The following is a 12,677-nucleotide window of genomic DNA, read 5'->3' as shown; positions in this document are numbered from 1 at the left end:
CAGAGTTTCCTTGTAGAACTTTGTGATAAACTTTGTAGTAGAGGGTGGTTTGCCTGTGCAGTCCCATATAGACCTGGTGCGGAGCACAAGGACATGTAGGACACATGTGCAGGCTGAACGGACACTGCTAATGAAAAATCTCTGAATGAAGGCATGCGGGGTGCATGTCACCTAAAGTGGAGCCCCCATAGGGACACACATATTGAAGAACTACAGTTACTGCACAAGGTTACTACAGTTACTGCACCCTCTCCTTCCTGAGTCCCAGTCTCTCTTCTTATGATGATTGCTTGTATAAAAATATAAAAGTTTGGGACAAATATAATAAAGAATAAAACCTACACAAAATTTCAGTTTTTTAAGGAAAAAAACCCATACTTTTTTTTGCCCCAGCTATAAATAAGGACATGATCTTCTAAACACATTCTACTGGATGAAGTTCTTACTACTATGAGTCCCATTGAAATAACAGATTAATAGATTTTGTGGCCAGAAGGGGCCATTACCACCATCTAATCTGACCTGCATAACACAAACCATAAAATGTCACTCAGTAATTCCTTCATCAAATCCATAACTTCTGATTGAGCTACAGCATATCTTTTAGAAAGACATCCATTTTTGATTTTAAGACTTCAAGTGATAAAGACTCAATCACATCCCTAATTAAGTTCTTCCAATGGTTAATTATCCTTACTATCAAAAATGTGTGCTTTATTTCTAGTCTGGATTTGTCTAGTTTTAGCTTCCAGCCATTAGCGCTTGTTATGCTTATGTCTGCTAAATTAAAGAGCACTCCTCTGTCAGAAATCTTCTCCCCATGTAGGAAGTTATAGAACATTGTTAAGTCACCTCTTAATCTTCTTTATGATCAACTATAAACAGATTGAGCTTCTGTATTCTCTCACTGTAAGGCAGGCTTTCCAGATCTCAAATCAGTGCTGTAGCTCTTTTCTATATCCTTTCCAATTTGTCACTATCTGTTTTAAAGTATGAACACCAGAACTGGACACAATATTCCAATAATAATCTTGCTAATGCCATATACAGTGGTAATATCCCCTCCATATTGCTACTTGCTATTTCCCTGATTATACATCTTAGCTTTCTTAGCCACTGCATCCAATGAAGTGAGCTGTAGCTCACGAAAGCTTATGCTCAAATAAATGTGTTAGTCTCTAAGGTGCCACAAGTACTTCTTTTCTTTTTGCGAATACAGACTAACACAGCTGCTACTCTGAAACCTGCATCATACTAGAGGCTTATGTTTATTTGGTTTCTCCCCATGGTTCCTAAGTCCCTTTCCATGGGACTACTCACAAAGCACCACATGCAGTAGTAACTACTTGCAGGACTGGGTCTAAGATGCTGATCCTGCAATGAGCTCCATCTGAGTGGACCCTGGGGCCCCTGCTAATCCCCATTGGCATTCACTGGGGCTCTGTGCTGGCACAGTGGTCAGTTGTGTGAAGATCATTGCAAGCTTGGGACCTATGTTTCTTAACAGTATTTACCTTACAGATGGAAATCTATAATGAAAGAGAATAATAATAATTTAAAATTGTGTTCTTTTTTAAGGGTAGAGAAAAGGAGAAAGATGATATTGACTATGAGAGAAAAAGTGACATATATAAAGATCTTGTAACATTATTAAGGGAAAGATCACCAAAATTTGTAGAGAATATGGCTAAACAGGTATGTATATTCTGATATTATTTTACATACTGTACTGTGATATAGTCTGCTCCCATATCGGTAGTAGTGCCTAGCAGTGAGCTCATCCCGGTTACGTGGCATGGCCCTTTAAGATTTTGGGAGGCTTTGATGTATGCAAAAGATCTAGGAAATGAGGTATTGGTGGAGAGGAAGTCCCCAGAATATGTAATGATTTGGAGAAAGTCAGTTACTGTTTGTTTAAGGGGCTGGGACCAAAAGTCTTGCAGAGTGTGTGGGGCAAGTCTCTCCTTTCTTCCAATCAATTGGGAATAAGCTGGAAGTAGAGGGCTGTCTATATTCAGAGAGACACCACCAGGAGAAGGTTATTAGCTGAATCCTCTGAATCTGGGGACTATTTGGAGAAAGGGGCCAACTGAATGAGAAGCTGGTTGAAAGCCACAGCTGGCCTGAGGTAATGAGCACAGCTCAAAAAGGGGAGCAGTGGACCTTCTGTGCCAAGGACAGAGTAGCTTGACTAAAACCCCCTATCTCCAAGAAACAGGGCTGTTAAGACTCGTGAACCTAAAGGAAGCTGTATGAACTAAATAAACTGAACCCTAGGAGAAGGGGAGTATTGTTTAAAGACTCTGGAGGCAAGTGGTTTATTTCTGAACACTAGTAGAGCAAGCTGAGGGCGGTGTGCATGCAGGGCCTTGCTTGGCCAACAGGAGGCATGTCCTTTGAGTCACTGTTACAAATAACTGCATTTGTAAGAATTACATGGGTTCTGATCAACTTGGTCTAAAACACAAAATTGCTATATAATGGACTTGCAAAGTTGCTAGATTTCTGCAGCAATGTTTCTAAAGAAAGTTAGTAAAAATCTGCTGCATATTTCAGGTTTTCTGTTGTAGCTACAATGTATATCCGTGATTAGATGTAGAATTTCGAAGAACTTGCAATGCCTTAATCTCTTTTGTATTTATGTAAATAGTATAGTAAATATATTCATATGCTATAACATCAAATCATGACAATGGGAGACTATTTTTATCCTCACTCATCCATGAGCTAGTAAGTGTAAAAAATATCTTTGTGATTACTGGTTTCCGAGTAGCAGCCGTGTAAGTCTGTATTCGCAAAAAGAAAAGGAGTACTTGTGACACCTTAGAGACTAACAAATTTATTTGAGCATAAGCTTTCGTGAGCTACAGCTCACTTCATCGGATGCATTCAGTGGAAAATACAGTGGGGAGATTTATATACACAGAGAACGTGAAACAATGGGTGTTATCATTACACGCTGTAAGGAGAGTGATCACTTAAGATGAGGTAATACCAGCAGGAGAGTGGGGAGGGGGGGAAGAAAACCTTTTGTAGTGATAATCAAGGTGGGCCATTTCCAGCAGTTGACAAGACGTTCTTGGTGTGTCGTCGTCCGTTCCCCCCCCCCGCTGGTATTAGCTCATCTTAAGTGATCATTAAGTGATCACTCTCCTTACAGTGTGTATGATAACACCCATTGTTTCACGTTCTCTGTTTATATAAATCTCCCCACTGTATTTTCCACTGAATGCATTCAATGAAGTGAGTTGTAGCTCACAAAAGCTTATGCTCAAATAAATTTGTTAGTCTCTAAGGTGCCACAAGTACTCCTTTTCTTTTTGTGATTACTGTATTTGTACTACCTTATTTTTCAGTGACACCTTTCTAATATTTCTAACTACTTAAAATATTTTTAAAAGTTGAAATGTCAAGTTTTTAATGTATTTGTTTTTTCTTCCAAATATATGTTTATTTTGATAAAACTTATCTAGAGAAAATTCTGTCAAGTATCATTATCGAACAGTAATTGCTACAATTTTATGGATTAAGCTACCAGTTTTATCAGTCATCTGCAGCTATAAGCCTCCTCCCGGAATAGCTGTGGTATGATACAGTGTTATAACATACAATTTATAGTTTTTATTACTGTAAGTGCAAGATCCAGCCTAAAGAGAAAATGAATAATGAAAATGGGTAAATGAATAAAAACACAATCAGATTTATATAATAGATTTCTAGGGACAATGGAAACCACAAGATGAGAAAAATTGGAATGGTATTTACAGTACAACTCACCAGACCATTAGTATGTAATATAAAAACACAGCCTTATAATACATACCATTTAAATTTAATTAATAATTGTTCATACTTTGGTATCATCAACAATTTCTTTTTCTAAAGTTGTGTTTCTAAAGATAAATAACGTATCTGAGTATTTCAAGAAATAATTTTGTTGTAATTTGGAGTCCCATCAGTATATGAGCTCAGTTTCTAATTTTGCGTAAAAAGCTTTGATAACCCCTCATCAGCCTGGTATTATTCTTTATGCAGCTGTAGAATTTTTAAAACAGGAGAATGTATTTTAACATAAAAGCTCAACTTTCTTTGACAAGATTTTCTATAATCAAACCATTTACATTTATAACTTCATCCATTATGACAAATATAAAGATATACCCCATTTGTTGCAAGAGTTGTCTTTGATATAAATGTCAGAGTTGAGAAATATGCTTTCAGCTCATATAGCATGTGTTGCTACCATGCTACAGCAGCTCTAAGATTTAAGTGTGTCTTTGGCTTCTGTTTGGACTGCAACATTAGCTAGAGTAAGAAATGTCACATTTTATCTATTACAATAGCATCCAGGAGTGCCAATACAGTTAAAGTTGTTTCATCATTCCTATTTACAGACATCTCTTTACAGATTTTCAATGGTTTATAACTTGGCAATAAAATTAATTACAGGTTGAAACTTGTCAGAAGGCCTCCACCATTATTGGAATTTAGGCTTTTTAAAATATCCTCTTAGGTTTATGTAGTACCTCTCAGCCAAAAGAATCCCAAAGCACTTTATCCAACAAATTACAATCGGAAGTAAAGAAGAATATTATATCCAACTGAATCTATAGAAGAAGTTAGGTAGGAAGAATGTTATTATTTAAATTGAAATTTATCCAATATACCAAGGCTAATAGCCTCCTCCTTGTAAAACGTGCCATAGGATATGTCTACATTGTACGTCTACATTCCTTTTGGCAACATGTAGAGTAACATACCCTACATGGCCCCCTGGCATGGGTCTAAACAGCAGTGTGAGACACTGCTTAGGTGAAGAGAGTAAAGACACTCCTGAACCATGTGAGTATGTACCTGGGTATATACCCCACAGGGCTCTCTACTTGCCCAAGTAGTGCCACCCCATCTATACTGCTATTTTTAGCAGTATAGTGTCTCACTGCCTCCCTGTTGCTGGAGTCTTTTCTTGCCACATGGAAATGCTCCAGCAGTGGAGAATAACTCTGGCAGTGGGGAAAAACTCTGGCATCTGCCTGCACTAGAGCCTTTTCCTGCCATAGAGAGCTGCCAGAGCCTTTCCTTGTCACAGTGAAAGACTCCAGCAGTGGGGAAACGTTCTGGCAAGGGGGAGGCAGTGTGGAAAGGCTCTGGCTGCTCCCCGCTACCTTCCCCCTGCCAGAGTCCTTCCATTGACACATGTAAGCTGCCTCAAGTGGTTTGCAGTGTACTTATAGCCTTAATATCCACAAAGGTTCAGGACCTTAGTTTTACATTTCATTTGAAAGATGGTTCCTCCACCAGCAGAGTGGCCCCCTCACACCATACTGGAGCACTGGTTTTAAGTACTGACTGTTTGGGAAGAATGCCACCTACTGAAGCACTAGTATATGGGGGAGAGGAATAGCTTAGCGGTTTGAGCATTGGCCTGCTAAACCCACGGTTGTGAGCTCAATCCTTGAGAGGGCCATTTAGGGATCTGGGGCAAAAATTGGGGATTGGTCCTTCTTTGAGCAGGGGGCTGGACAAGAAGATGACTTCCTGAGGTCCCTTGCAACCCTGATATTCTATTCTATAACTTCCTAAAGCGCTTTGGTTTATCTTGCCATTTAAATTCTAACCAGAACCTGGCATCTTGAAGAGGCAACATACTTCCTTTACATTTTGCATAGCATAAAACACATTTTATGGTGTTTAGTAAATAACTGTCAACTATGTTTAGCTTATTGAGATATGGCTCCATATGAGAAAACCCTGTACCATAAGTATCATCCTTTCCTAGCTTTTCTCAGCAGAGAGCTAGGATTTGAACTGATATAGAGACTGATCTACACACTCCTAATAACAAAAGGAGTACTTATTAGAGCATAAGAAATTTGTTAGTCTCTAAGGTGCCACAAGTACTCATTTTCTTTTTACGGATACAGACTTACACGGCTGCTACTCTGAAACTCCTAATAACAGTTTCTCCATCTCATGGTTGAAATCATTTATGGAATAACATAGAGAAGCTTGCATTGCTACTGCCTTTGCTGAATCTGTTCTTTGGTTAATGGCTACAATTTCCTGTACAGTCAATCTGGCATATTTCACAAGCACTAAAAAACTTAAAAAGCATATTGCATATGCTGGGGGAGAGTTGTTAGAAGGAAAAATATTCTTGCTGCAGTGAGTAACTGTTCTTTTTTGTAACTGTGATTTTAAGTGGTTAGAAAGAAATACATGGTATTTATCAATACAGAAACAGAATGTACAGTATGTGAGGTCTGGAACAAGTTTGCTTTGTTCGGAGGAGAGAACTTCCTCCGAACAGTCTCCTGCTAATGTTCTTTAGGAGAAACAGGAAGAAGAGAACTTCTTTCAGCCTAAAATCTCACCCTCTTCTGTTGTTGATACTTCACACTCAGGGTATGGGTCAAGGATCTGAGTCTTCATGTTTGCATGCCAAGATGAGGAATACTGTACCTTCCTCAAGGCCCTGGGCCACAACTGCCATCCTTTCAAAAGCTCAACAGGACTCCTTTCAGAATTCATCAGCACTAATTTGTAATTGACTTGGAGAGCACAGTCCATTATTGAGCAGTGTTAAGCAGGGTCTGGGATTCCTTTCATTGACCTTTTAAAGCTGTTATACAAGAGAGTTGCATGGTACCTAGTTGAAGCTGGTGGGTATAACAGCTGCCCTTCATTTGGGATAAATGTCAGAAGCAGTTAAGCTCCTTTTGGAATAAGGTAACTGAAACAATAGGAGCCACCACCCAAAATGAAGGCCACATGCAAGGCTGATCAGGAGCTGAGTTCATAAGCACGGGAACTAAGGGTGTGTGGGGGTGTTGCAGCATCCCCGACCTGTGCCTAGGGTCCCGGCTGCCGGCCCCATGCCTGAGGCTCTGCTCCTGGCCCGTGCCAAGGGTCCTGGCTGCCAGTCCCACACCTGCCACCAGCTGTGGCCCCGGCCTCGGCCCCCTTACCCCTGTCTGTGTTTCCCCCACTCCCAAAGCCAAGACTCTGGAGGGTGGGGGGCATGGACAGGGATAAGGGGGGCATGAGTTTGGGGACCACTGCTTTACAGTTTCCTTAGCTGGCTTTCAGCACCCTCACTATGAAGTGTTCCAGCGCCACTGGTTAAGCTATGTGGGTGGAGAGGTTTATTTGAGGCTGAATGCAAAGGGCTTGGTATTTTTTTGCTGGGCAGAGAAGGAGCAGAAAGCCAAGGACAGCTAGAGAAGCACACTTATAGTGTCACTTTGAGAAAAATCAAAGAGAGACAGATCAAGTGTTGGCTGGAAAAAAGGCTTGGAATATTGAGCAAGGAAACTGTCTCCTGTTTGATTCCTACTGTGTTCCGGGAAACAGGACTTTGTGTACATTCTTTGTAAATGAATAGGCTTTCACAAAAAAACCCAACTATCATTTTCTCCTCCTAACAGAAACAACCTGCAATACGCTGAATGGTGGCTCACAAGGCAACAATACAGTATATATTTCCCCTACATGGAAGAACTAAATTATTTATCATAAAAATGTAATTAGCTGGAAGAAAATTCTTAGAGTTCATTCTCATGTTTATGGGACTCCATTTTATTTGGTGAAATGAGCAAATAATTAGGAGCCAAATTTTCAAGAGTAGACACTGCTTTTGAGTACTTCATTTTTGTGTGTCCAACTTTTGAGACACCTTGGGCCTGATTTTCAGAGGTGCTGAGCTCAGGTTTACTTTAACTGAAGTAGCGCATTTTTGAAAGTCAGACCTAAGGTATTTCAAGTCGGGCACATAAAACCAGTGGCTGGTTTTGACAATTTTGGAATTAACCTTTAATATTTTGTTCTGTCTAAAAATAATACACTGTTTTAATAATACATTGCTTTAAAATTCATTCTACATCCTTGCTTAGACAAAATTAATTCTTCAGAACTATATATAAATGTGAATTTACAGTTCATAAGTATTGTGATGTATGAACATTTTTAGACATGATTACTGCAGTAAAGGTTTTAAAAAGGTTTGCCTTCACTTGATCACCAAAGATAGAAAATGCTAGATTTTTATAAATTATCCCCCACTGAAAATGGCACATATTTGAAGTTACTGTTTGTTAGATAACACACTTGCTTTTCTTAGTTTAATCATTTTTTGCTATGGTAGTAAATGTAGCTACTTAACAAATGTAAATATTGATTTCTTCAATTTTGTCAGATAAATCACTTCTAACTCTGTATTCCCTACTGGTATAGAGTTACTATTATACTGAAGAATATAAAGTATATCAGCTTCGTGGCAGCAGCAAAATATTTTATTACCCCATGGGAGATCTAGGTTAGTAGATTCAATATTTAGAACATTATAATGTAATAAAGGTTGGTATTGTCGAGGTGTAGTGTTCTTCGTTTTAGTGGCAAGTAAGCGAACTGCCTCTGCTTTAGAACTCTTGAAGGTAGAGTTAATATAGAATTTAAAAATACAGTAAGTGTTCCTGTTAGTATGGCAAAAATTCCCCAGAGATGTATATTTTTGAAAATATACAGTTTTTGAATTCATTATAAATTTTGTGTATAAAATATTAAATGTACTATTATTTCTGCCGATCTGGAATAAATGGGTATTCCCTTCCTCATAGCAAATTGCTAGGTAGCAACAACTAACAAAAAAGCTCTAAAGATGTTGGTGTCTCTGGACAGCCGCTACATTTCTCACTCTGTCTAAATGTAATTAAGTTGCAGCTCAGTTGTTATGATTGTTTCTCTGAGATAAAATAAATGGTTCTTTAGAGGAAACTATAGTTCTTCAAGTGATTGCTTATGTGTATTCCAATGGGGGTGGGGTGTGGGGGGGTGCGCGCTGCGTGCACGATCGTCGGAAGGTTTTTCCCCTAATGGTACCTGTCGGGTTGGCTATGGAGCCCCCTGGAATGGCGCCTTCATGGCCGTGTATATAGGTCCCTGCTGACCTGCCACCTGCTCAGTTCCTCCTTACCGCCAGTGACAGTCGTTGAAGCAGCTCAGTCTCTTGCATTTGCAGGTGGCTACCCAGTGGTTCCCTTTTTTCTTATTTGTAAATAGTTTAATTGAGTTGTAGTTACAGTAGTTAGTTATTTAAGCTTACTTTGCCCCCCATCCACCCCCCCAGTTTTCCCCAGGGACCGTGGCATGCCTCGGTTGCAGGGGTTTAAGGTTTGTGAGAGGTGTATGAAACCTATGCCCAGAGGCAATCTGCACACTGCTTGTCTTAAGTGCCTAGGAGAAGGTCATCAGACAAACAAATGCTCAGTTTGCAGGAGTTTTAGACCCAGGACTAAAAGAGAGTGGGACTATCATTTAAAGCTCCTTCTGATGGTGTTGGCCCTCCGCCCTCAGCCAGTACCGGAAACAGCACTGGCATCATCAGTGCACAGTGCCCCGGCCTCAGTGTGGGACGCCCCGGCACCAAGAAAGGACTCCTCCAAGAAGCATCAGCACCAATCCCTGGCTTGTAAAGCCAGCTCTAGCAGGCGGCACCGCTCACAGTCCCCAGTGCTGCATAAGAAAAAGAAGGCGGACAGGGGTCGTTCCCCCGTCAAGAAGCCCCAAGGGAATTCCAGCGGGGTGTGTCCCGCGGCGGGACACCCACGGGCTGGCCTTCAAGACCCGGCACTCTTGACTCCGGCCCCAACTGGAGGTCCCTTGAGTCCAGTGCCGGTGGATTCCCAAACTCGGGGGGAATTGGAGGAAGATCTCAATCTCCCCTCCACGCTGCATACCACAAGGCAGCGCGGGACCTTATTGCCATGAATGCACAGTCCCCGGCCCCAAAGATGCAAGCACCGGCACTGCTCCAGATGTCGGCCCAAGTTCAGGCACCATCAGCGGCACCGACGATGGCACCATCTACGGCATATGACAGCATTTATGTGGCACCATCTCCGGCACTCTTCATGACACCGATGGCGGCACCGCCCCCTGTTCACCATCGGGGCAAGCCCATGATGTTTCAGCGCCGCTCCCCATCACCTCGGCTGCTCCCTGGCACCATTGGGCTCTGCCCCACCATGGTCGGGCTCAGAGTACTCTTTCGACTTGGAGGTTGAGTCCACCGGTGCCGGCACCATAGAGTCGTGGACTCATCAGCACCGGCAGTATCCTGGCCACCCCAGTGGCAGGACCCAGTACAGTGGCCTTTTTGGACTCCTTGGGCCTATCATCAGACTCAGTCAGGGCTCCAGGTCCTCATTGAAGGCATCCGCACCCCGTGCTTCCCCCTCAGTGACATTGGTGTCATGCTACACCGCCAGGGCTCCAGAGGACCCCACACGGGACAAGGATTCTGGGCCTTCACACTCCGGTGCAGCATCCGAGCCCGCGCCGCCAGTGGTACTGGACCACTTCCAGTTGAGGGTGGGGGGACTGATGCACCCAACTGAGTCTCTAGGGAGCCGGAAGGTCAGGAAGACCCGGTCCCATAGGCCTCCTCCTCACTGGACAAGGCAGTGGCAGGCACCACCACCACTCTACCAGCAATGGACACCATGGGACACCAGGACCTTCTTAGGAGGGTGGCCCTAAACCTAAACCTTCAGGCGGAGGAGGTCACAGAAGTTGGACCCAATGGTGGACGTCCTTGCCCCGGAGGGTCCATCTAAGGTGGCGTTGCCCTTGATAAGAACTATCCAGCACACTATGAGGGTGCTCTGGCAAACCCCAGCCTCAATACCATCCACCACAAAAGGGGTGGAGAGACGATATTTTGTGCTGCAGAAAGGGTATGAACACCTTTTCACCCACTCCCAACCAGGGACTCTCGTGGTTGACTCGGAAAGTTATAAGGAGCAGCAGGGGCAGCTGGATCCTGCTCCAAAGTCATGGGACACTAAGAAGCTGGACCTTTTTGGCCAGAAGGTCGACTCAACTGGGAGATTCCAGCTTCATGTTGCCAACCAGCAAGTGGTACTCAGTCACTATGCTTTCAATTCCTGGAGTGCATTAGCAAAGTTTCAGGAGTTGCTCCCAGCTGAATCACACAAGGAGTTTAATGCAATTCTAGAGGAGGGCAGAGTGGTCTCAAGAACCTCCCTCCAGACTGCATTAGATGCGGCAGACGTGGCGGCTTGGACTATGACCACCTCCATTACAATGAGATGCAGCACGTGGCTACAGGTGTCGGGTATACCACCAGAGGTCCAGAACACTATCCAGGACCTGCCCTTCGACTGTGCAGGCTTGTTTGCCCAAAATACTGAATCTCGCTTGCACAGTCTTAAAGACTCATGGGTGACTCTAAAGTCTTTAGTGATCCACACTTCTGCACCCCAAAGAAAGTCATTCAAGCCTCAGCCCCCATCCCACTTCTGTTCAGGGCCCCCGAGGTGAGACTCGTCCAGGAGACGGGGCAGGAATAGTTGGAGGTGCCCGTCACAGTCCTGCCCAGACCAAGGCCAGGGTTCTTCAAAAACAGCCCCCTGGCCCAATGCCAAACTTTTGAAGATGTGCTCAAGGATGGAGCACCAGTACCGAGCTCAGATCCTTACCCCTTCTTTGTGAATCGACTGTCCCACTTCTACCATGCTTGGTCCCAGATCACATCAGATGGCTGGGTTCTGAGCACGGTTGAGGTGGGATATTGTATCCAATTCTGTTCCCTCCCACCCCCCTTCCCCGTCCCTCTTCAGGAACCCTTCTCAAGAACAAATCCCTTCTGCAGGAGGTGCAATTGCTCCTCATTCTAGAGGCAATAGAGGAGGTTCCTCAGACATTCAGGGCAAGGGGTTCTACTCCCACTATTTCCTCATCCCCAAGGCCAAGGGTGGGCTCTGGCCTATCTTGGATCTGCAAGACCTCAACACATTCATAAAGAAAGTGAAGTTTCACATGCTCTCCCTGGCCTCCATCATTCCTTCCCTGGATCCGGGGGACTGGTACATCACCCTCGACTTGAAAGATGCGTACTTTCATATCTCCATTATCCTGGCCCATAGACGATTTCTTCACTTTGTGATCACTGGCCAGCGTTACCAGTTCAGGGTGCTCCCATTTGGGTTTTCGGCGCCCCCCAGGTATTTATCTTTGAAAACTCGTGGCGAACGGGGGAAGTCCCAGATGACTGGAAAAAGGCTAATGTAGTGCCAATCTTTAAAAAAGGGAAGAAGGAGGATCCTGGGAACTACAGGCCAGTCAGCCTCACCTCAGTCCCCAGAAAAATCATGGAGCAGGTCCTCAACGAATCAATCCTGAAACACTTACATGAGAGGAAAGTGATCAGGAACAGTCAGCATGGATTCACCAAGGGAAGGTCATGCCTGACTAATCTAATCACCTTCTATGATGAGATTACTGGTTCTGTGGATGAAGGGAAAGCAGTGGATGTATTGTTTCTTGACTTTAGCAAAGCTTTTGACACGGTCTCCCACAGTATTCTTGTCAGCAAGTTAAAGAAGTATGGGCTGAATAAATGCATTATAAGGTGGGTAGAAAGTTGGCTAGATTGTCAGTCTCAACGGGTAGTGATCAATGGCTCCATGTCTAGTTGGCAGCCGGTGTCAAGTGGAGTGCCCCAGGGGTCGGTCCTGGGGCCGGTTTTGTTCAATATCTTCATAAATGATCTGGAGGATGGTGTGGATTGCACTCTCAGCAAATTTGCGGATGATACTAAACTGGGAGGAGTGGTAGATATGCTGGAGGGCAGGGATAGGATACAGAGGGACCAAGAC

General features: G+C 43.4%; 1 protein-coding gene across 4 annotated transcripts in view; it reads left to right on the top strand.

The window, feature by feature from the left end:
• ODAD2 (outer dynein arm docking complex subunit 2) overlaps window positions 1–12,677 on the top strand; it is a 205,434-nt gene that overhangs the window by 15,814 nt on the left and 176,943 nt on the right. For all 4 annotated transcript variants that reach the window (XR_007354920.2, XM_075125940.1, XM_048837795.2 and 1 more), the window contains exon 7: window positions 1,579–1,695. Coding sequence is in view for 3 of the 4 variants with exons in the window: in XM_075125940.1 (XP_074982041.1) it covers window positions 1,579–1,695 (117 nt within the window). In the remaining variant the exon portion in view is untranslated. The remainder of the gene's footprint in view (window positions 1–1,578; window positions 1,696–12,677) is intronic.

Source organism: Caretta caretta, chromosome 2 (assembly GCF_965140235.1).
Source record: "Caretta caretta isolate rCarCar2 chromosome 2, rCarCar1.hap1, whole genome shotgun sequence".
NCBI lineage: Eukaryota > Metazoa > Chordata > Testudines > Cheloniidae > Caretta > Caretta caretta.
The sequence above is the reverse complement of the archived record's forward strand: the minus strand, read 5'-3'. Positions and strand labels throughout refer to the sequence as shown.